Consider the following 23,396-nt stretch of genomic DNA (forward strand, 5'->3'; position numbering starts at 1 on the left):
TTTGCAGAAAAATTTGATTACGTGAGTTCGATATATATTCAGGTTAAACTGTTTCACAGCTTGTCCTGTGCTGTTCTCTTTATTATCGCGCTAACACGAGCTGTAGGCATGATCATGTCTTCAACTGCGCAGGCGCGAGTGTGTTTGAATGGTTTAATTTACTTGTGTTAGCACAATAGAAACTTTTTGTTCGTGTAGGCATACTTATATTTGGAGTATTTACGAGCCATTTTATCATTCGCGGTGCGACAAAATAAGGTCCCGTAGTGCGACGTCCACAACCTCCTTGACGCCCACTTGGTGTAGCGTCGTCTGCTTCAAGCTTTTGTATTTATGCAATAATAATATTCTACAATTTTTTTTCTTTTTACGCAGAACTATATAAAATTGTGTAATAAAGTAGAAATTTGCAGGTATTTTTACATTTATAAAAGAATTATGAACAGTATTGCTGGTATTGCGCGTCATTTTGTGTTTCGAACAAGCCAGTCGGAGCCGGTCAGAGCCGAAGTTTTTGCGGGAAACGGATACGCGTAGTTCGCGCGCATTTTGCGTCGGAGCGTACTGAGTTCCATCTTTTCCGACATTTTTCATTTTCGAGATGCAGTTTTCGGGTCACAACCGACGGCGACGGCACGTTGCCGTCGGCGAGGCCGATTACAGTGGTCGAAAGACGCTCTTACAATTCTACAACACCCCGCCTACCGACAGCATACCGCTCAGCGATTTCGAGGAGATCGCCGTCGAAAGACTCAAAGGTACGCAAAACGCGCCTCCCTGGATAGTTGGTGCGGATGCTCGTATTACTAGTTCAGAGGCTTCGACGACGGTTTAACGTTGTTCGCCGATTACGCAGTATTGAAAGCCTTCGAGATCGCCGACGCCAAGTTCAACAACAAGCATTCGCCGGACTACGCCAGTTCCGTCATGGACGACCTCCGCAAACAGAAACTGAAAGCCTACGTCAGCCGAGTGAGTTGTCACTGTCCTTTAAATATACTCCCGCACCGTGCACTGCGATGTTTCCGACAGACTTGTAGGCTCTCACGGAAGGGACTTTATCGAACCATTCGCAAACTTTCGTTACTTTCGTTACTCCACTTCGTTACTTCTAGCTTTCACAGTTGTCAATCATATCATTTGTGCCGTCTGTTAAAATTCTACAGTTTCAGTGTTCGCTTTCGTCTGCACCCTGCGACCAATCGTTAATCTCGTTCCCCTCACAGGTGACCGAAGATAACGGCGGCGTTATTCTTCGAAAGGACAACCTATCATTTTTCATCCTCCTTCTCGCCTTTTGCGAAACGTGAGTCCATTTCTCTTATCTTTTTGTTGAGTCGCTGAAATGAGTAGTTTTGTACTCGTACTTCTTACTGTGCCGAGCTGTGAGCTCTGATCGGAGAGGTTTGCAATGATAAAGCCTCTCTTGTCGAATGAGGTGCATGAGTTAAAATAACTGCGAGAACGTTTATTGGACTTGTACGAGCTTAGCTTGTATTATACTATCCTAATGAAATGGCGATCTGAAGAGATGTGGCGTCTTTCAGTAAAGATTTATTTTTGAAGTTCAACACTTGAAGCTTCGAGCTGAAATATAAATCAGATTTTTTAAAGGCTGCCCTACTTTGGCTAGAACTATATTTGGTGACAATTCTAGTATGCCTCAAAAAAAAAAAAAAAAAAAAAAACTTCACTGTGTAGCATAAAATTCCACAGCAATCGTTTCCTATTTGAAGGATATGAGCGTTGACGTCACAAAGCATGGTCTGAAATGGAATGTCCTTTAGAGGCCCCTGAGCAAGGCTTGCATATGACAAGATCTAGCAACCACTCTGTGGGGAATATTTAAAAAATTTACAGTGTGCTTTAGTAGGTAACATTATTGACTAATGGCAATTTGTAGGAGATAAATGGCGTGTGGTATTCTTTCATGGGATCATGCAACGAGTGCCTGCGAGTTGATCTAAGATTTCCGCGGGTATTCTTAAGGCACAACCTATCAGCAACTTCAGCGAGTGCTTCAGCATGAAGCAAGTGAATCATTGTAATTAGCGACAAAAATTAAGCACGTGACATCTGACATGCTGTAACCTCCATGCTTGGCGTTACGAGGTCGCTCATAAAAGATGCTACAAAATTTTGGGATATTGTGACATCATGACCGCCAATACCTGCTGTATGAACACTCTTCACCAAATTTATTTAGACCCATGTTCATAACTTTGTGCAGTGCAAACCCAACCAAGAAGGCATATGTTTTGAAAAGTTTTGTTCACCACACCTTGTTTTTATACCCTTCATGGAACATGTTTTACAAAAAGGAACCATTGAATCAGAGGTCAGCGCAGTGCTCATAATCCTCTGCAATCCTGAATGGCATTGTTCTGCATTTTGTGTTGCTATGTCCTCCTAGTCAAAGGGTTGCTGAAGGGGCCATTAAGACAAAATACAAGTTTGTTCAACTTCAAAGAAGCAGCCTTTGGCATCTCTCTACCAGCCACGAAAGACATTTCTTAAATAAAAAAAATGCAAGGATATTCACAAAACTATCAAATTTGCGCTTTACTGAAGTGTTTTCGCCAGGAGTGATGCAATAGAGGCCAGCACTAAAGACGTAGTTACGGGTGTGCTAACTACATGTTAGCATTCAAGTGACAGGATAAAATGGAACCGGAGGTCCCCCTACAATCACCAAGTCGTGTATATTGGCGGTGGCTTGTGTCGAAGGCTGCCAAGCGCACAAACAAAATTCTCTGACGTCGTTGAGAAATCGCCGATAGTGGCTGGGGTGTCGTCACTGCCCAATCTGTTTTCTTTAAAGGAGCCATGGAGAGAAAACACAAGTTTGGTTCATTCAAAAGATTGTCTCGTTAGAATCATACTGACACCACTTTTAACGTAAACTTCGCTCAAATAAGCTATATAATTAGGAAAAACGGGAATGGTCATGCGACCCACCAGCTCATTTCCCGCAACAGAACCTATAATGTCACATGAGCTAAGCTCTGCGATTGGCGGAGGCTGGCAGAAGCAGACGCAAATTAGGTATAGCTTACAAACTAGACGAACGAGCGATTTGCGCTTAAGTTTAGGGCACATTCTTTACAAAGCAATAAGAATGATGGGACAAACAGTGGAAGTTACGAAAGCTCATGTAAACATAGAAGTACTGATGCGTTCTGCTGTTCGTACTGCGCACAGCATGCTTGGTTTAGCTTCACAGCACTACGGGGCTTGGGGTTGTCTCAGACGACACTGGCCGATTGACGCAAGCAACGGTGTCTTACGTGACCTCATTTGTCGAGCGAGTACTGTTTCAGGGAACGAATATTTTCTCCCAGAACAAAAACAAGCCAGGTTTAAATGCGGGCAAAAACAAACCAAAGCTTGCCACGGTATGGTGGCGCCATCTAGGTTACGGAACGTAAAGAAACGCGGGAACAAACCAACACCGCTGTACAGGGTGGAGACAACCTTTGAACGGTCCCGTGCCGCCGCAATTGGGCCAACGGGCTCAACGCGTTATTCTTTTCGTTTCCCACGAGACCTAGCAACGTGAAACAGGCAATATGATTCAAACTTCTTCAGTAAACCGCGTTGCGGCGATAATTTTAGCGCGGTTTTGACACAATGACTTGCTTCGGCGGCGAGCGAGCAACCGAAAATGGCGGCGCCAGCTTATACGTGTCTCTACCCTGTACGGCGGATGCGTGAATGAAGGTACTCTAGGCTGCAGAGCAGTCGGTTCCTGTGATGTCATTTGGGACCACGAAAACGCACGATTGAGCGGGAAAATCAAAATTTTAACCTAAATTGTTTAATTTCTCAGTGAATAAAGCATCGTTTGTATCCGGACAAGCGCTGGGGGCACTATAAAACACGAAATCTTTCGAATAAAACCAACTTGCATTTTCTCTTCATGGCTCCTGGGGGGACATGACTCTTAAAACAATTTCTTGTAATTTTTAAGTAAACTCTGTGAAACTTGTCAGTCTTGCTGCTTTTTCCCAACTGATTTCAAATATGGCATTATTTTTTATTTATTTATTTATTTATTTATTTACAAATACTGCTGTCCCATGCCTGGGGCATTGCAGGAGCTGGTACAGAAAAATCCAACAATAACACAGGAGCAAACAATAGTGCACACAAATACATCCTTCAACAAGGGCGAGTTCAGCACCACTGATGCCTAGCATATTGGTTTCGTTTCTGCTTCGTTCCCATGAGTTTTTACTCGAAACCTTCAATGTAACAAAAACCTGGATGTAACGAAAAAATGCGAATTTTTGTCAGCTTCGTTATATCCAGGTTTACCTCTACATCTCTAATCCTACATCGCAGGCCAGCTTTGCGCCGTTGGTTCATCACCCAGGAAATGGACCTCTTCCGGTACCGGTTTCAGAACGAGAGTTCGGAAGGCATCAAGGCGTTTTTAAAGGACTCCAACATGGAGTTTACTCCGGTGGGCGCAGGATTTATCATGATATCTTCTCGCAAACCGAGATGCTTTTTCCATCGACTGGTGTGTTTAGTTTAGTTTCTCCTCCATTTCTGTATTCTGACGCTGCTTCCAGATCTCTGCAAATGAGAAGGCAAAGTACTCCGAACAGATCATCGCAGCGTCGTCGCATGAAATCACTGCCGCCAAGCTGGATGCCATGGACGTCTACAAGGTATGCCTGTCAACCAGTTAATTGAAAGAATGTGTTATCAGGTGATAACTGCAGCCGTTTCTGCGGGTTTGTAGTCTCAGCAACTCACATTTTCGTATTTTTATTTGAAATCTCCGGTATGTAATTGCCATTTTGACCTTTAAAAGCGCTTTCTGTTTCCTATTAAGCCAACACTTCTCTCAGTAGTCATCTTGTTACTTGCGTAGCCCGCCTGTTGTTAATTCTGGGCAATGAATGTCCACCTCAGCTCCACACACACACACACACTCTCTCTCTCTCTCTCTCTCTCTCTCGCTCTCAAATTGGAACTCGAATGCCTGTCACGCAGCTTTGGCTCTTAATTTATACAATGTTCATTTCCTACATTCTGTTTGTCTAGTCACTTTTCCAAGTTGCGAATACCCGCAGTTGGGAGTGAGCTTGCAGTAGGGAGGTTTTATTGCAAACAAAAAGCAAAATTAGATACAAGATATGCAGCAAACAGAAGCTCACAGCGTCACAGTCTCTTCAGACTTTTCGTTTTCTCTTAAAAGGACCGTGAAGACAAAATGCAACTTTGTCTGGTTTGAAAGAACCAGCCTTTGGTAACTCACTCAGCCCCTTTTTTAGCCGTGGCTTACAATTTTTAAGCTAAGAAAAGCAACAGATATTGAAAAAACTTTGAGATTATTGGTACAGTGATGTAATATGGGCTGTTATCATTGTGTCAACTGAACGTTAGCATTTAAGTGGTTTTATCGAACAGAACTAGAAGCCAGACTACAATCGCCCAGTCATATTTCTTGAAGGTGGCTGTAGGTTAGCGGCTGCCAATCGCGCACACAAGATCCTGTAATGTCATAGAAAAATCGCGGGCCATCTCCACTGACGTGAAACCTGGGGAGGGGCAAAGCAAGCAGTGCATAAGTGCTTTCTTGGCGCCTTGGCGTTTTTGCCCACAGAGACTATACTGTTGGGGCGTAGAGTTATATACAGCTTTGCTGTAAAAGTCTCGCCTTTGAAGCACGAAGCTCTGTAGTGCGAGGCTTAAACGAATGTCCCGGTGTTTTTTTTAGCACGCGTTGCGAACCGTTTCAGCATGAGGCGTAAGCCAGTGTCCTGGTGTTTTTTTAGTGCACGTTACGTTCCAGCGCGAGGCGTAAACAAGAGTCCTGGTTTTTTAGCACTGTGACTACATGAGACGACGATTACGACGACGACAGGAGACGCCGACAGTCCGAGCCCCGTAAGGGGCTTCACTCCGAAAATCGCCAGAAAGTGGCGAGGGTGTCACCACTGCTTCATACGTCTTCTTTAATACCTCTCTTATTTGTCTAAGTTTGAGATTAAAAGCAGCCTTTTTAGTGAACTGAACTTGTATTCTTCCTTCGTGGCCCCTTTAAACAAATTATCTTTTACCAAAATGTAGGACCAATACGGCAAACTAACTGCGAACTTTTTGGCAACTTCATTCTGGAATTCAATACACCCAACCATTAAATCATCGCCTTCAATTCATTCTTTTAAGAGGGAGCTTCGCCGGATCATTTTGGCCTAACGATTGTTATTATGTGCTTGTATTATGTGGTATGTAGATGAATATCCCCCTTTAATTACCTTTTAGTATAATACTTTTGATTTTTAGTAACAATATTTGGCTTGATTGTGTAATAATGTTCTTTCTGTTTTTTTAGGTTTGTTACTGCTGTTAACTGCGTTAAGTGTACTTTTCGTTCGTACTTGTTGGTAGGAGGTCCCTCCCCAGTCTATGACTATGGGACCTCCTAGAGTTATTTATGCTCCGTACCATTTCAACTGAAATGATAAAATAAAACTGAAACTGAAACCGTCCCTGCAGGTCTCCTTCCTGGAGGTTCTCCCCCTGGTGTCCGACCGGAGTGTGTACCTGCGGCGGGGCGAGGCGTACGTGCCCGCGGCGTACCTCATCACCCTGGTGGAGTCGCAGTACCGGGCGCACCTGTCGCACCTGCTTGCGCAGACGACGCGCATCGTGCAGCGCCTGGAGGAGGACGAGCGCATCATGCCCATCCTGCGCGCCCTCGCCAACTTCGACGCCGGCAGCGGCTTCGATGCCTCGCGCCCCACCGACTCTGTCACTCCTGAGATGATCGACCAGGTGCGTGGGGGGGATGTTGCGGGGCCAGTAGGCGTCTTGGGAGAGTCAAGAACCGGGCCAGTTGGTACATATTCTAGAGCTGGGCCAGTAAATGCATGTTTGCAGAGAGAAATGACACCCCACCGACTCCATCACGCCCTAAATGATCGACCAGGTGATTGGGGGCACGTTCGTGGGATACTTGATATCTCGGTAGAGTCAGGAAGTGGGCCAGTTCCTGCTTCTAAAACTGGGCCAGTTTGCGAAAAGGAAAGAAACCGAGCGGAAAGAAAAGACGGCACAGAAGGTAAAGACGGCTATCGCATCCTCAACGTTCTACTCATCCTATTCTATCTTTATGCAGTGTGTTCTTTTACTGTTTCTTTTCTCCCCACTTTACAAGCATCATCATCATCATCCCCAGCCTATCTACGCCCACTGTAGGGCAAAGGCCTCTCCCATTATTCTCCAATTACCTCGGTCCTGTGCCAACTGTGACCAATTTATCCCCGCAAACTTCTTGATCTCATCTGCCCATCTAACTTTCTGCCGCCCCCTGCAACACTTGCCTTCTCTAGGGATCCACTCTGTTACCCTTAATGACCAGCGGTTATCTTGCCTTCGCATTACATGCCCTGCCCACGTCCATTTCTTCTTCTTAATTTCTACTAATATGTCTTTAACACCAGTTTGCTCCCTGACCCAAGCCGCTCTCTTCTTGTCCCTTAATGTTACACCTATCATTTTCCGCTCCATTGCCCGCTGAGTCGTTCTCAATTTAAGTTGTACCCTCTTAGTGAGCCTCCAGGTTTCTGCCCCGTAGGTGAGCACTGGTAAGATGCAGCTGTCATACACTTTCTTCTTCAGCGACAATGGTAGGCTGCTATTCATTATCTGAGAATGCCTGCTGAATGCACTCCACCCCATTCTTATCCTTCGAATTATCTTTGCCTCATGGTTGGGATCCGGGGTCACAACTCGGCCTAAGTAGATATATTCGCTTACCACTTCCACGGCCTCGCCACCTATCTCAAACCGCCGTGCTGTCGCGAGGTTATTGATCATTACTTTGGTTTTCTGCATAATAATTTTCAGGCCCACGGTCCTACTCTGTTTGTCCAGTGTGGAAAGCATGCTTTACAATTCGTCCCCCAAGTTGCTTAGCAAGGCAATGTCGTCAGCAAATCTGAGGTTACTCAGGTAGTCTCCATTAACCCTTACCCCCACCTGTTCCCAATCCAATGTTCTGAATACTTGTTGTAAACATACTGTGAATAACATCGGAGAGATCGTGTCACCTTGCCTAACGCCCTTCCTTATAGGTATTTTACTGCTCTCCTTATGGAGGATAATGGTAGCTGTGGACCCATTGTAAATATCCTCCAGTATTCTTACACAATGCTCGTCTACTCCCTGGTTCCGTAATGCCTGAATGACTGCTGAGGTTTCGACCAAGTCAAATGCTGTCTTATAATCGATGAAGGCTATATATAGGGAAGGCTATATATTCGGCTGTTTATAAGCATATTACTTGATAATTACTTAACTTATGGGCCAACATTATCAGTTTGTCTGGGTCCACTGCAGGGCAAAGGCATCTCCCATGTTATTTTAGCCATTCCTGTCATGCGATGCAAGAGAGTGTTCTGCACCTCCGAATTTTCTTATTTCATTCCTCCATCGAGCTAATGGTCAACCTCTACTCCTGCCTGTTGGTAACCACCCTGTTACCCTGGTACTCATGCATGGGATAACGTAAAAAGAAATAAGAAAACGGCTGCAAAAAGGAATTTTGTCCTGCGCTTTCGTAGATACATTTTAAAATTGACCAGGTACGCATGATCAGTTTTACCAGATCTGTGGGCTTTTGAAACCACCTTGAATTATTCCTTTGCAACTTTGCTCAGGAATTTTGTAGCTTTTGCTTCAACATTCACAGTCGGTTCATATAAAGACTTGATGAGTTGTTTCATTTATGATCTAGGCCATGAACAATAAGCTTGAGCTGCTAAAAGTAGTGACGTGGCCTAACTTTCAGGCTATGGGAGGAAGTTAGGCAAGCTTCCCTTGAGGTGTAAGTAAGCTGAGTGCAAGTTAACATACATGTACACACGTCAGAGGCAGGGGAGTATTTTTATACTTTGCACCAAGGCTGGACTTAACACGTTCCATCGTGCGCTGTAGCATTTCATTCAGCATTGAAGTGTGAAGGGGGAACATTTACCGTTGTCTGTGGTGGTGTTACTATGGCTGTGTGCAAGTTGCCTTGTGTAAATGGTGGCAATTTTAACTGATACTTTTACTAGTGCACACTATATATGCGCTTACATTGTGCCTGCAATTATTTTCCACTGCATCCTTAAGTTTCTTTGCTTTTACTGAAATGTTTTTTCTTTCTCCCTGTTTCACGATTGAGGTTAGAAATAGTGTCGCCATATGAGCGGCTCTTTTCTTTCACCTTTCACCTATTTTTCGAGACTTCAACAAGTGAACATTTTCTACATTCTGCTGTAGTGGTGCCTTTCCATGCTGCAATAACGCGTTCGTCTTTCCCTTTTCCTTCTTTCCTCTCTGCTTTCATGGTTTACTTCAAGTTTCTCCTTCAACAAGGCCTCACCAGGTACTTCCTTCGCAGTCTTTTTTCACCTTGCCCAACGTCTGAAGCCCTGTTTGTTCTTTTTTCTGGTTTTTTGCACATCTTATAGCTTTGTCCTGGCGCTTCCAGAGGTGGAAGTGCTGCGCCATTTGTGCCATGCTGTGCCAATCGGCTTTACTGCGCTACTCTGCTCCGAAAGACAGTATTAGAGCCGGGTGCCGCAAATGTGAGGAAACTGAGATGATATTTAAAGGGGCCATGCAGACAGAATGCAAGCTTGGTTTATTTGAAAGATTTCGTGTTTTATAGTGTCCGCAGCGCTTGTCCGGCAGCAAACGACGCTTCATTCACTGATGCTTCATTCAAGCTTTGCCATTGTCATCATTCCCCACCAATGAAGAGCAGGGGCTTGGTGGCGGATTTTGCCATACGCCGCTGCACCAAGATGGCATCAAGTACACCCTTCTTGATTGGCTGCAACGAAATCGAAAGCCGATGAGGACAGGCTTTCAGAAAGATAGCGACGGTCAAATAACAAACACGGCCCGGCTCGCTCTGGCTGCTTTGCGACGTGCTCGGAAGCGTCGCAAAAAACAGAAGGGAAATGCGAGCGCTGATTATTTCTTTCTCGGCAAACAAGGCATTGTTGGCTGTCGAACAGGAGCCAGTGATGTTCCGTGCGGGGTATTTTCAGCTGTAATTTTGGCCAAAAGAGAAAAAGGGAATCTTTACTAGATTCAGGGAATTTTAGGAGTCTTGGAGTAACAAAAAATAATGTCAGTAAACGCGACCTTGCATCCTTTATTACTCTGCTTTTGTTTAAAGAGTTCCCTTAGTTCCCTTATGTTCAGATATCCAGAGTCGTGGTCTAGCATGCCACAAGCATTCTAGATCATTTCCAATCGAGTAGTTCATAAAACAGGAGGAAGTATAGAGGAAAGATTAGTCCATGAGAGCGATCTAGTAAAGGGTGAAGCGGTGGCGGCTTGAGTGCTGAAGCCTGTCCGCATGTATTCCTGTGGAATGTACAAAAAAACATTTCGGGTGCGCATTAGTCCGCGTTCTGTCAACAAGAGATGGTGCCTGCAGTTCAGGCACTGAGCCAAAATTACCTCAATTACAACACAATGTCTCGTTCTTTTTCATACGGGCAGTTTTAACTTAGAGCTCTAGCATGCAAAGTAAGCATGCTGCTTGGTACAAAACGGGAAATGCGTAGTCAAATGCTGCTGATTGGCAGATGTAGTGGTATTTAGTTCACGCTGAAACTCTGATTTCCTGAACGGCATCTGCGTGAGGAAGGCTACGTAAAGTACACATAGGTGGCGCTAGCTAACACACAAAAACCGAACAGAAATCCTGTAAAGATCTATCAGCTACAAAACGAGAATGCAGGGAAATTTGCAGGGAATTCGAGAGAAACTCGCAGGGAAAAATGCTACCAAATAGGGAATTTTTGAACCTAGAAATTGGAAATTTTGTCCCCAGTACGGAACATTACTGATAGGGTTGCCACCTGGTCGGTTTTTGACCGGCCCGACCTGTTTTTTTAAACAGCGTGCTGGTTGCCGGTCCATACCTACAACCTGCCGTCATTTGCCGGTTTTTCGCCCATCGGGCCACGATTATGATCGTTTGGGCGTTCTATAAGCGCCAATTCAGTAACTGCGACGATAAATCTGTGCCGACAAGCTGCGCAAGGACACGTGAGCAAAGAAAACACGTCACGTGTTTCCAGCAAATCCCGTTCACATTTCCTTTTTAGATACTCTTAGTCACTTTCTGCACAAATTTTATGCTGAGTTCTTGCCAGGAAATCGCTACAATCATCCGGCATTGCATGCCAAAAAAAAATAATATAATAATAAAATACGTGGCGTCGGTTTTTCAACACAAATTTAACCTTCTATATACCCCCCCCCCCCCCCCCCCCTCTTATTCCCGGAGGGCCGGTTTTCTTTTGGGGGAAAGGTGGTAACCCTAATTACTGACAAGAGCTGAGGTGTTGTCATTGGTGCTAAGCCATTTTCTCTGCTTCGATGTTTCTGGGTGCCATGCAGCTGTGCAAGGAGTCGTTCCCGATGTGCATGAAGACCATGCACGCGGCCCTGCGCGCCAACCACCACCTGCGGCACGGCGGGCGCATGCAGTACGGCCTCTTCCTCAAGGGCATTGGCCTCGCCCTCCAAGACGCCCTGCGCTTCTGGAGGGACGAATTCTCCAAGCACGTTGGAATCGAAAACGTGAGGCTCGTCTCTTTTCCTCTTTTTTTTTTTTTTTTTTTTTTTTTGTTTTTGTTTTTCCTGCGAAGCTGTTTTGCGCTAGGTTTTGACCAATATTCCGCGCGTCTATCAGGTTGTGTCGACAAAGAATCGCACGTGCCTGCTCTAGACTTAGTGGAAAATGCTCTGTAGCTCTCAATCAAACATAGGCATCTTGAAAAAAGTTATACTAAGTTGGCCACTAAGATGACTCTATCATTGCACTGAGTTTTATTTTTATTTTTTTTTACTTCATAGTACTGCTAAAGACCCTCTGTGGAGGGTATCACATAGGGGGGGCCATACATACACTGAAAATGCACATGATAACAGCAGTATTGAAAAAGGAGAAAAAGAAAAGAGAAAAAAATAAAAAGATAGAAAAGAGCGAAAACAGCAAACTACGGTACAAACAAATATGTCAGGAATGCAATCTGTTTAGGAAACACCAAGTTATTTGTCAAAACTAGTTAGTTCACGGTGAAATTGCAAACTTTACGAATCCGATCTGTTGTCAATATATGAGCGTCGACGGAGGACGTATGGTTACAGAAAATGGCCGTAACTCTTATTTTATGAAAACTGTCATAGGAATTAATTTTGCGCACGTGCACGCTTCCAACTGGCATCACTTTCACTTCATGAAGCGCAAATTCTTGTCCTAATCTCTCCTCGCAGGCAGTTGAGTTTTGGGATTCGTTGTACACTGTTGATTGTGCGCCGAGCAGAATTGCAGTATTCTTTGGGAGTTTCGGGGGTGTAGTTCACCACAGTGGATGGCCCATGTGCCCGCATTGCAGTTTGACAAGAAGTACAGCTACAACATTCGGCACAACTACGGCACGGAGGGAAAGCGAGCAAACTACACGCCCTACAGCTGCAACAAGATCATCAGCGGTGTTGCACCAGGGCCGGGAGACTGCCATGGTGCGTATTTATTTTATTATTTCTTCCTCAGCTCTTGTGGTTGGTTAGTTAGTTAGTTATTAGAGACACAATAAACGTTTGCTTGATTTAAAAGGCTGCTTTGTCCCTAGGACAATGGCAGCAATTTCATCATAACTTCAAAAATATAGTCTACATTTAAAGGAGCCATGAAGACAAAATACAAGTTTGTGTTATTCGAAAGATTTCGTGTTTTATAGTGCGCCCAGCACTTGTCTCAATGCAAACGACGCTTTATTCACTGAGAAATTAATTAATTTAACATTTTGATTTTCCTGCTAAATCGTGCATTTTCGTGGTCCGCAATGACATCACAGGAACCGACCGCTTTGAAGCCGATTGGGAAGCCTTGCTAGTGAACATAGATGGCGCACTATACCATGACAAGCCGTTTTCTGCCTTTGGTTTGTTTTTGACCGTATTTAAACCTGGCTTGTTTTTGTTCAGGGAGAAAATAATAGTTCCGTGAAACATACTGCTCGCTCGACAAATTTGGTCACGTAAGACACCGTTGCTTGCGTCAATCGGCCAGTGTCGTCTGAGACAACCCCAAAGCCCCGCAGTCCTGTACAGCTAAACCGTGCGCAGTACCAACCGAGTACGCATCAGTACTTCTATGTTTCTGTGTGCTTTTGTAACTTCCACTGTTTTTCCCACCATTCGTACGGCTTTAAAAAGTATGTGCCCTAAATTTAAGCGCAAATAGCTTGTTCGGCAAGCTTGTAAGCCCTGCCTAACTTGCGTTTGCTTTTGCACGCCTCCGCCAATCGCAGAGGTGGCTGGGATGACATCACAGGTTCTGTTGTGGGAAGTGAGCGAGTGGGTCGCATGGCCATTCCCTTTTTTCCTTATTATGTAGCTTATTTGAGCGAAGTTTACCTTAAAAGTGGTGTCAGTATGATTCTAACGAGGCAATCTTTTGAATGTACCAAACTTGTGTTTTCTCTTCATGGCTTCACATGAAGCAATGGCGACTTCATATCCACATCAGCCATTTTCTGGCAAAGTCTCCGTGATGTCACCGAATCTTGTTTGTGCGATTGTTGGCCGCTTACCAAAGCCACCACCAAGAAACGTCACTGTGCGATTGTAGTCGTGCCTCCGGTTCCATTCGATCATATCTCCTGAATGATAATAGGTAGTTCGCACACTGATAACCATGTTCTTAGCGTTAGCCTCTTTTCTGTCACTGCTGACGTCCTGTGGCAGGAAGAGTTAAATGTGTTTCGATATTTCTTGAATTTCTTTTATTGCTTAAAAAAAAAACACCTTTCGTGGCTGAATGGAGCTAAGTAAGATACCAAAGGCTAGATTTTCCAAATTAAGCGAGGCTATATTTTGTCATCAGGGCCCCCTAACGAGCCTTGTTCAAAGTGCTCTCTGCTAACGACATTTAGTTATACTGTAACCTACGCTACAAGCAATACTTTCAGGGGTGGAACAGCTGTGCCATTTGCGCCATTGAGCGCCAAACTTGTTTTCCTGCGGCAAACCACCCCTGTAGCACCAAACTCGTTTATCAGCACCGTCCAGCGCCGCAGCGCCTGAATTGACCAGCGAGATACGACCGCCATGATGCCCCATGCCTGAAACTTGGCTGAAACATCGTGTTTTCGGTTTCATCATAGCAGTTATGGCTTAGGCTTCATCAGTGCTATGAGCGGCTATGGGATTTGGCTTTGGCCTAGCCGTAAGGCCGCAGGCACTACGTGTCTTCCCCACCTTCTTTGTGGGTTTATTTATGTCACATTTGCATGGTTTTGTTAGCTGGTGTCGGCCGCTGCTCCACAATTTGTGGAAAGTAACCAGAAGTGAAAGGTTTTTGTGCCTCATCACAAACAGAGTAATATTCGCGTGAAAGGTTGTAGCTTACTGGAGGTGAACATCGATTTAGTTGCCCATTTTTTATGATCCTAGCTTTGTTGCCCACAACTTCCCGTAGCTGCACGCCTGCTAGGCCCCAGCCAACATTAATCATGCCATCTAACACGCTCTAGTTAAGTAGTAGTCTTTGGCGTATGTTCGTCGTCACTCGCAACTCTGTGACCGGCCAAGACAAAGCTATGTTCGACTTTGTTCACACTAAAACCGCTGTTTGATACAAAAAAATGCAAGCAAACACCACGTTCTACAGTATGCCGCCGTGAGTCCGCTTAAACATTGCTGTTGACACGAAGCAAGGCCTGTTATTTGATCCCTTTCGACTATGCGCATGATATTTAACCTTTCAACAGTGATATCGCGGTGCGTTCGATGGGGCCGACGGTAGATATCCCAGCATGTTGTAAACCTCCCGATATAGTGCAAAAAATTCTAGTTCAGAGTAGGTCCTAGTGCACGCCAGAACGCCTGATATAATAGGTAGATAAGATGTGATTGGCAGGGAACTTGCACAGTGGCCTGCAGGGAGGTTACATAGGCACCATAGTGCTGTGAAATGGTGTTATATCTGCTACAAGTTGCATTTCTGGCTGCTCCAAACCTGCTCCAAAAGGACTTTCTGGCTGCTCCAAGCCTGCTACAAAAGGCATGTTTAGCAGCTCCCAGGACTGCTCCCAAACTCATGTTCCCTGTTCCACCCCTATAGTTGTGACGTTTTTTTCGTACAGGCTGCCCCTTCAAGCACTCTGATCGTGCTACGCTCCAGGACAAGCTGAAGGCTGAAGGAGTCAGGGACAGCGACTTGAAAGAGGCAAGACGTGACTCTTAATTTGTCTTGTTTGAAGAGGAGCTGAAACGTTTTCAGGTGGCATATACAGGTCGATTAAGGTTCGATTAAGTTTAAGTGCTTGTTTGCGCAATATGAACCGTTAAAGGTTGGTGTTGGAGCCCTGCCTCGAAGGTTAGGGGCCAGAGAAATGATGTTAACGTGAGAATTCATGCTTGCGTCGTCAGCAAGTGGTCTGCCCCGCCTGCAGACCTTTGCACATCAAGTAGCGTCAAACGGGGGTTAAGAATAAAAAAAGATCAGGACGAGGCGGCGAAGCAGTGTAAAAGATAGGAAAAACGCCGGTTTAGCCCGGGTCCGTCGTGTGAAGCAGACCGCGTGCATCCGCGCGTCGTATCGTTGGGGATTTTAATGCATTGTTTCTATGGAAACTTTGCTGGGGACCGCGGTGATCCGTCCCAAGAAGTGGATCGTCGTAAGATTGGAGGACATAACATCGGGATTCCACTATATCATCATTTTTATCAATAGCTGCATCAGTTGCAATCATCATTTGCGCTTGCTGTCTTGTGCAGAGTTTTTGCGGCATTGGCTTCTTTGTGTCACGGACTTTTGATGCCTGCCTCGTCGTGCGTGGGCTGTTGTCAGCGGCTTATTTCCCGCGCGCGGGCATATGCGGAAACTAGTCTGCTGTGGAAGTGTGGGCTTGTTTTTACAATGGTGTCAAGGAAATGTGGCAGACAATGCTGCACGGTTTTCTCGAGTGCTAAGCAAGCAATGAGGTTATGTGCAGTTCACCATTTAGATTACTTTTTTTTCCCCTTGTTTCCTGGCTGTTGCTTTTCCCAGCTCCTACGTTTCTTTTTTCCAGTCCTGTGAGAAACATGTCAGCAGGTTTCTATGTACTGTACCGAGTTATGTATGGTGCCTTACTATATTGATGGAATAAAGACACGCACACACAAGGCTTTAAAGCTCTTTCTAAATTAATGCTTATATAATTTGTTTCGGGATATTTTATTAAACAAAACAAGAGTGACAGCCGCTCTCTGTAACCGTACTCCCTCTTTGACTGCCATGTACTGACAGCAGACAGGAGTTCGGTAACGTTCACAACTTTACTGCGAACTAACTGATTGCATTAGCGAAATGAAACTGGTGCTAATGGTAAAGTCGTCTTAGTGGCCAGTATGAGTATGATTTTTTTTTCCAAGATACCTTTGCATTAGACTGAGACCCACGGAGCGTTTTACGCTACCTCTGGACTGAGCGAGCACCTGCGATTCTTGGTCGGCGCGATCTATTAGATGCACACGATTTTGATCAGAACCAAGCGCAAGACAGCTTGGTGTCAGCTGCCGTTGGGGATTACACTAGGTAGCATTCTTGGTTAAAAGTCATTCGCAACTTCACAACGTGCGTGTGCTGCATGTTGTTCCCTGTTGTCTTTGCTGAAATTGATTGATTGATTGATTGATTGATTGACTGGCGGTGGGGGCGATGTCGCAGGTGATGGGCTTTGTGGAGAAGGGCCACTACCAGCTGGCATGCACCTCGGTGTTCCGGGTGACCCAGAAGTCTCCCGACCCCGCCATGGTGATCTGCCACCCCAACGAGTACTACATGCTCAGCCGGCAATTCCGGGACGGCTCCGCCAAGGAATCCAAGTTTGGTAATACAGCGTAACCCACTTACAGCAATATTGAAGTGCCACAAAAAAAGTCATTGTTATATCCAGTAATTGTTATAACAGGCTTGGGCAGAAACGGCTGCTTTTGTAAGCATTTAGTGGTCTTCACCCAATATTTTCAAAGCAGACATGTAACTGCATGGCCGGCCACTCAGACTTAGCCATGGCTGTGACAACGACTCGTAGGAAAGACCATTGGCTTTCACATAAGAGGAAGTCTCCTCATCAAATCCTTGACTTTTATTTTTTTTAACGATTGGCAGATTAAATGCTCGTAAAGTGGCATTGTTTTCTGCCTTTTTTAACACTGGTAATCAACAGTAGCGTAGGGGGTCCCCTTTACACCACTAGCTTTATCTTAATCTAGGCAGTGTTGAAGAGGTTCCCCCTGCCTCTCTTATTTCCTGGGCCAGCTGACAGCAGGAGATGGCAGGGGCAGGCAGGAAGTCTCTTCTTTCAGGGATAGCATGGCCACATAAAAGACACCAACTTTTGCTGAGCGTTGGAAAGATAGAAGATGCCACAACTTATCTCATGCTTGCAGTCATTGCTGGTCGCACACACCGCACCCGCGATCTCTCACAGATCTCCAAATAGTATGCCTGACGTAGGCTCATACCGTCAGGCTCGGTTGTTATAACCAATAATAAGGAAAATGGCCATTGTAATAAGCTGTTTTTTTTACCATATAACGTGTAGCAAAGTTGATGGTGCCATGACTGTTCATTGTTATATCCAATATATTGTTATAACGGGTACTGTTATAAGTGGGTTGGGCTGTACTACTATGCATCAAACACTGCAGTTACATAGGAAGCTGCTTACATCCCTAGAAGCAGTCCACTTTTGGCAAGTGCGGGGTGATAGACGAAAGAATTTCTACAGTTGGTACTGAACTGTGCGCAGCCCTGTTTTGCAGCTAATCATAGCGCACTGTAATGCAGTACACCTGGGAGGACTTGTGCCTGCTGCACTGCTCATCTGTTAAAATTCTCCTTTGTTTTTCTTAACTCTGAGATTCTTTTAATGAACAAGTGGGCTCAACCTGACGATAGTTTCAACACCGTTTGCCCTTGTCACCTGAGGTGAAGACATGCACACAAACGTCTTGCCTGTTAGCTTGAACTTCCCATAAGCAACGTGCGAAACAAACAAACAAACAAAAAGAACGCCACCCCCTCTAATTTTTTCGTACTGAAATAAGGTCTAAAATTTGATTATGCCCCCGTTAGCGCTCGCTCTGAATTGCATAAGTATGACAACAAGTGTGGCTTCGAAACTTCTGCTGTGAAGTATGCATGTGCTAGCTTTGGGCCGAGGTTGATGTGTGTCTGGTGTTGCTTTTTTAAAGATGTTAGTCTTTCTTGGGCTGCTTAAACGCAGAAATTTTGGTCTCTCTGTCTGTCTGTCTGTCTGTCTGTATGTATGTATGTCTGTCTGTCTGTCTGTCTGTCTGTCTGTCTGTGACTCAATTCAGCCACCCGGCCAAAGTGAAGCATTGTATACCCACAGCCTAAACTAGACGTTTAAATCCAGTGTCAATGTTCATGCTTGTCGACATTGTTGAACAAGGACAAGACATTATGCAAATATAAGGCAGAAAATCAATACATAAGGGATATTTACAATGTTCCTTTATAAAAAAATTTATGGATGCTTGATTTTTGCGAAATGAAGTACAGTAATCCCTCGTTATAACGAACTCAGCGGGACAGCGAAAATTTTTGTTATAAGCGGTACTTCGATATAAGCGACCGCTCGAGAAAAGCTAAAGCATTAGCTTAAATTGCGCCACAGCTGCTAGGAATCAAAGCACAAGATATTCACTAAAGCAAAACAAGGCAGTGAACTTTGGCTATTTCAAAGTGTTAACGGGCACGAGCAACCCGCACTCCAATTTGGCCAAACATTGCGTGATGCTGTGGTCCCCGCACATAAACGTGGCAGTGGAAGTGGCCACTTTTATAGGGGGGCATGCGGGTGTCACAGAGCGCTACGACAGTTTCGCACTGGAAAGCACTGCAAACGCCGTGGCTCGAGTCTGAGGCTGTGTGTGTTGAGCTAAAAAAAAAACGATCACCCGCTCATTGTGGGTACCCAGCGTAATCATGAAAACTGACCGGTTTTGCACTGGGGGCTTTGCATGATCACTGGGCAATTTTTTCCCGAGGTGTGCAGCCGTGAAGTTTGCAACACAAGAGTTTTTTGGCGCCCGGCTGTCGACGCCACTGCAAAATCTACGGTTCGAGTGTGTCATTGACCAATGTCGAGGAACAAAATTCAGTGGCCCTACCACGCACTTGGACTGTTTGTATAAAGTCAGATGGGGCGAATCGAGCTTGACCAGCTCGAGAAGATCGCCGGGGAAACACCAGCTTGCGTTGACCTGCCATGTTGACAGCCTGACTCGCCTCTGGGTCGTCGCCGCTCGGCGATGCCTCCGCTCGCCACTTCGCTCTAAGCGGGTCCAGCTCCTCGTGAGCTTCGAGTAATGTGGTCTAACATGCATGCGTTTGGGTTGGAACCAGAAGAAATTCCGAATGAAGCGATATTTTGAGTAAAGCAATTTCACTATAAGGAGGGATTACTGTACTACATCTACTGCAGAAAAAAAATTCACTCCGTCACCTGCTGTCGCCTGCGCCACTATAGCTTCTGGCGGCATTTTAAGAAATCAAGCGGCAACAGTTACGAAAGGTTCCACTAGATAGGTTCCATGTTCTGCTTGGAACGCACGTGGAGTAGGGCAGCGTGGTTCTATAAACGTTATAGTAGGGTGCCTCGATTCACGCGCGTCTCTACCGTATAGCAGCGCTGGCATCGAGACAGTGGAACCTTTTTCCGTCTTTTTAGAAGCCTGGGGATATCAGTCATCACAACGGTAAATTTAAATTGACTTGAGCAAACCTCTAGCGTGTTACCTTGGGAGGAGTGAGATGGGAGAGGAACAGCGTGAGAGGTCAGCGGAAAAGCGAAGAGAGGCGTTTACTTGGAAATGTCAATGAAAGACGACAGTCTTTCGTCGACATTTGCAACGAAAGGAGCAGATATGCGGCCAATTTTTTTTCTCTATTTCTATCTCTCTCGAAATGAGACACGTGGAAGTGCATCGTAGAAGAAGTGTGGGCTTGTTTCCTCCAGTACAAGTTGGAATGGCGCTTTGCAGGTTCGCAGCGCAACATGGAGACGCAGAAGGCAGTAGTGTACTCGCAGAAGCCGACGCAAGATACGGACGGCTTTGACGACGACATGGACGATCTCGATGGAATGCTCTGTGACGCTGAGCAGAAAGGTATGGAAAATCGGGTGTCAGTTGGAGCTACTTATTTTGGTCCCCAAGCAGCTGTAAATTTCAGCTACTGGGTACTTTTGAGAGATTTTGATCACTGTTTTTTGTTGTGAAATATTACAAACTGTGGGCTAATTAAAGCTTTGAGTATTTAGAATAAAATGAATATACGTAGTGTACTTTTGATGTTGCATTGGGAAAAGTTTTGTTCTGTTATAACAAAGCTAATTTTGTATGTCAATCATACTTGGGCTAAAAAGACAGAATTGTGTGTGACCGTTTAAAGTACCATCTACAAGGCACCGAGTTGTGCATGAATTCCACTCGTTTAGATATTTCAGTTTTCGGAACTAAAGTATTTAGTTCCAATATATTTTGTATTTGCTGTGCCGAGGGAAGTATTCTGCAAGCTTCTCTACATTAGGTAACTTAAAAAAAAGTCATTGTATGTAATCATGTTTGTAGCTTTAAACTACTCTTGTGGCCTTTTTAGATGGATTTCAAGGCTTTACTTGACATCATGGTGCTTTTTGATATTATTGTATCTCATTTTCTGCACCAAGTGAATTCAGAGTAGCATTGCCTGATTTTGCTTGCATTCAAAGGAAATTTTACAGAAAGTTGTGTTCTGCCAAATAATGATGCAGCCAGTCATATTGCCTCGAACGCAGCAAGCTTAATTTTAAAAAATACTTTTTTTTTTTTTTTTCAATTCAGCGCAAGAGGACTCGATGATGGAGTCGTAACGGCAAGACATTTCTGCAAGCCAGCCATATTTATTGTAAATGCGACCGTAATTGAAAGAAGACAATCGCCGAGAAATGAGCAATAAATAGCCTTTTTAATGCTTAAAAAAAAAGAAAGAAATACAATGTTTTTCTAGTTCATCGTTCGCACCCCTGTTTTTTTAAGTTTCGTCCCCCTATAAATAATGTTTTTGAAAAGGTGCCAACATGCACAGTTTTATGAAACACTTGTTTTTCCCATGATCACCACAACGTACTTGGTACACCAGTGAAAATTGCGGAAAAATATAGAGCACGCTATAATGTTACATTTTTCTCAGATTCACAAAAACCATAATGTTTCACCTTTTTTGTTTATAAGGCAAAGCACTACGTCTGCATGTCTATACATATCCATTACAAGGGAGGGTGTATAATCCTGCAACCTGGACACTGCAACTTAGCTTTGTAGACTAATGTTCACAACCTATTAAATTGGCCGTTTCTCTCAGCAGAAAGACATGAAGTAACGAGACAAGTCATGTGCCTATGCTTCGTAGTCCCGCTTTCATTTAAAGTTTCTGCAAAGCAACTTAGCGTTTTAACTAAGCAACAGCGTGTGATTGTCAGCAGCCAGCTGAGATGCAAAAGAGAACCTTGTTTTCAAACTGGGTCCTGAGAAAATAGAGTGTAACGATACATTTAAAAACTTCGTTAACTTGGATGTTACGGGAATATAAAAAAATGCTTAATTAAAACATCCGAACTTGTGAATTATTTAGAGCAAAACTAATGCGAAAGCCTTGTGGGAGACGTTTGGGGCGTTTGAATTGGAGTTGGCTGAGAGTCCAATTAACGAGGTTTTTGCAGTACGCAATATATAAGGGGAAATTTTGTCCCTTTTGTGAGATTCATGGCAGTATGGAAACCCTTTGACAGTTTTTTTTTATCCAGCACGGTTTACATGCATCTGTGCAAAGTTTTTTTTTGTGCCCAAAGGACCAAAGTAAAAAGACGCAATGGCTTCAACGTGCCAGCCATAACGCAAAAAAAAAAATGCGAGATTCAATTGTACAACATTCGACTACATGCTTAGGAATGTTCAGAGGTTCCGCTTTGTGGGCCTAAATGTTGCAATGTACACAGCAAGCATTAGAACTCTGTACAAAGCCCAACAATGCTGAGATTCGCACAAACAACGAAAGTTTGAGAAGCAAATTTCCTGTTTCCTTGAGGGTTGTGGTTCCAGCATAAACCAGTATGGGTTGCGTTTTTCAAGCTATAACGATACTTTCCTATAGGTAAGCTCTTACAACCTTGTTTTGGTTGTTTCTTTCCTGTTTTCATGCTGAAGCTACACATGAAAAAATTTGTTTGCACCTAAATGCACTGCAAAGTTGATCTAATCGAGTTCTTCACTGACCACGGTACTTCTAAAGTGACAATGAAGAGGAAATGTCGAAGAATCGTACTGAAGATACAGTTCAAAGGTAAACAGAGCTACAGATGTCAACAGAGTGTAAGTCAGCATACTTGGAGCACTTGAGAAACATTTTGAATGCTTAACGTAATGAAGTTAAGCATTTCCAGAAAAATATTGGTATTTCAGTCACTCTACGTATACACACCCTTGGCATCACCATCTTCCCAGGCCTTGACAAAAGTCATACCTTTTCCACAATGAAAGACTTTTGTAAGGCACGCACTCTGTCAAACGCTCTCGTTAAATGCTACACATGAGATGTAACTTGAAATGAAATCACACCCAATTCTTAACCACACCTCTCCAAGAAAAATGGAATGTCGAAGTTACAAAGGGCATTGCGAGCACAGCAAGACTGGCACGACCAAGCCTAGGTGTTACTCATTTTTGCCTCGTGCATCTGGGAACCTTTACAAATCTACGAAACTATTATTACCTATTATACTACTCAAAATCACAATTGTTAGTTTTTAAATTTGATCACCCTTTGAGTGCTCTTTGGAATGTCTATTCATATACAGCAGTGGCATCCTTTGCAATGCCGGGCCCCACACAAGTTACTGCACGCTCTTTGTTTTAGTAACTAACAAGACATGACCATTTAAGTTCAAAACAAGCATTCCACCTTCGCACGAAGACTGTAGAAACCAGCAACACGTATATCGTTTCTCTGTTCATGTAACCAAGTAACGTTCCAGTCACCGTCACATTAAGAACCGGAATTCAAAGCAATGTCCAATTGTAACATTGCTGCCAGTGAACCGCACGAACACTGCTGCATGGACGGATGAATCTCTTGAAAAAATGTGCTCGCAGTCCAGCTTCTTGTAAGCTTTCCATCTCAACGCTGCAGGCAGCTGTGCTGTACTAGAGAGATGTAGAGGGGGAGGGGGGGAGAAACAAACTTAGTTAGGCATATCACCAAGTTCAACAGTTCTGCAGTGGACCCGTCTCCATTATGCAAACGT

The 23,396-nt window shown here is 44.4% G+C and overlaps 2 protein-coding genes across 5 annotated transcripts in view; one reads left to right on the forward strand and one right to left on the reverse strand.

Moving 5' to 3' along the window:
* Window positions 1-491: 491 nt before the first annotated feature.
* On the forward strand, window positions 492-21,068 carry Prim2 (DNA primase subunit 2). Its single transcript, XM_077690272.1, has 12 exons — window positions 492-758; window positions 857-972; window positions 1,227-1,306; window positions 4,345-4,465; window positions 4,578-4,676; window positions 6,514-6,792; window positions 11,428-11,610; window positions 12,429-12,555; window positions 15,183-15,265; window positions 16,751-16,913; window positions 20,098-20,223; window positions 20,938-21,068. The coding sequence occupies exons 1-12, from the start codon at window positions 602-604 to the stop codon at window positions 20,964-20,966; spliced, it is 1,563 nt and encodes a 520-aa protein (XP_077546398.1). The 5' UTR covers window positions 492-601; the 3' UTR covers window positions 20,967-21,068.
* Tdh (L-threonine dehydrogenase) overlaps window positions 21,043-23,396 on the reverse strand; it is a 63,409-nt gene continuing 61,055 nt past the window's right edge. For 3 of the 4 annotated variants that reach the window (XM_077690275.1, XM_077690276.1, XM_077690274.1), the window contains exon 9: window positions 21,043-23,295. The gene's annotated coding sequence lies outside the window, so the exon portion shown is untranslated. The remainder of the gene's footprint in view (window positions 23,296-23,396) is intronic. The other variant, XM_077690273.1, reaches the window with a different exon arrangement.

Source organism: Haemaphysalis longicornis, unplaced genomic scaffold (assembly GCF_048455015.1).
Source record: "Haemaphysalis longicornis isolate Haplotype H1 unplaced genomic scaffold, Haemaphysalis longicornis Haplotype H1 scaffold_10, whole genome shotgun sequence".
NCBI lineage: Eukaryota > Metazoa > Arthropoda > Arachnida > Ixodida > Ixodidae > Haemaphysalis > Haemaphysalis longicornis.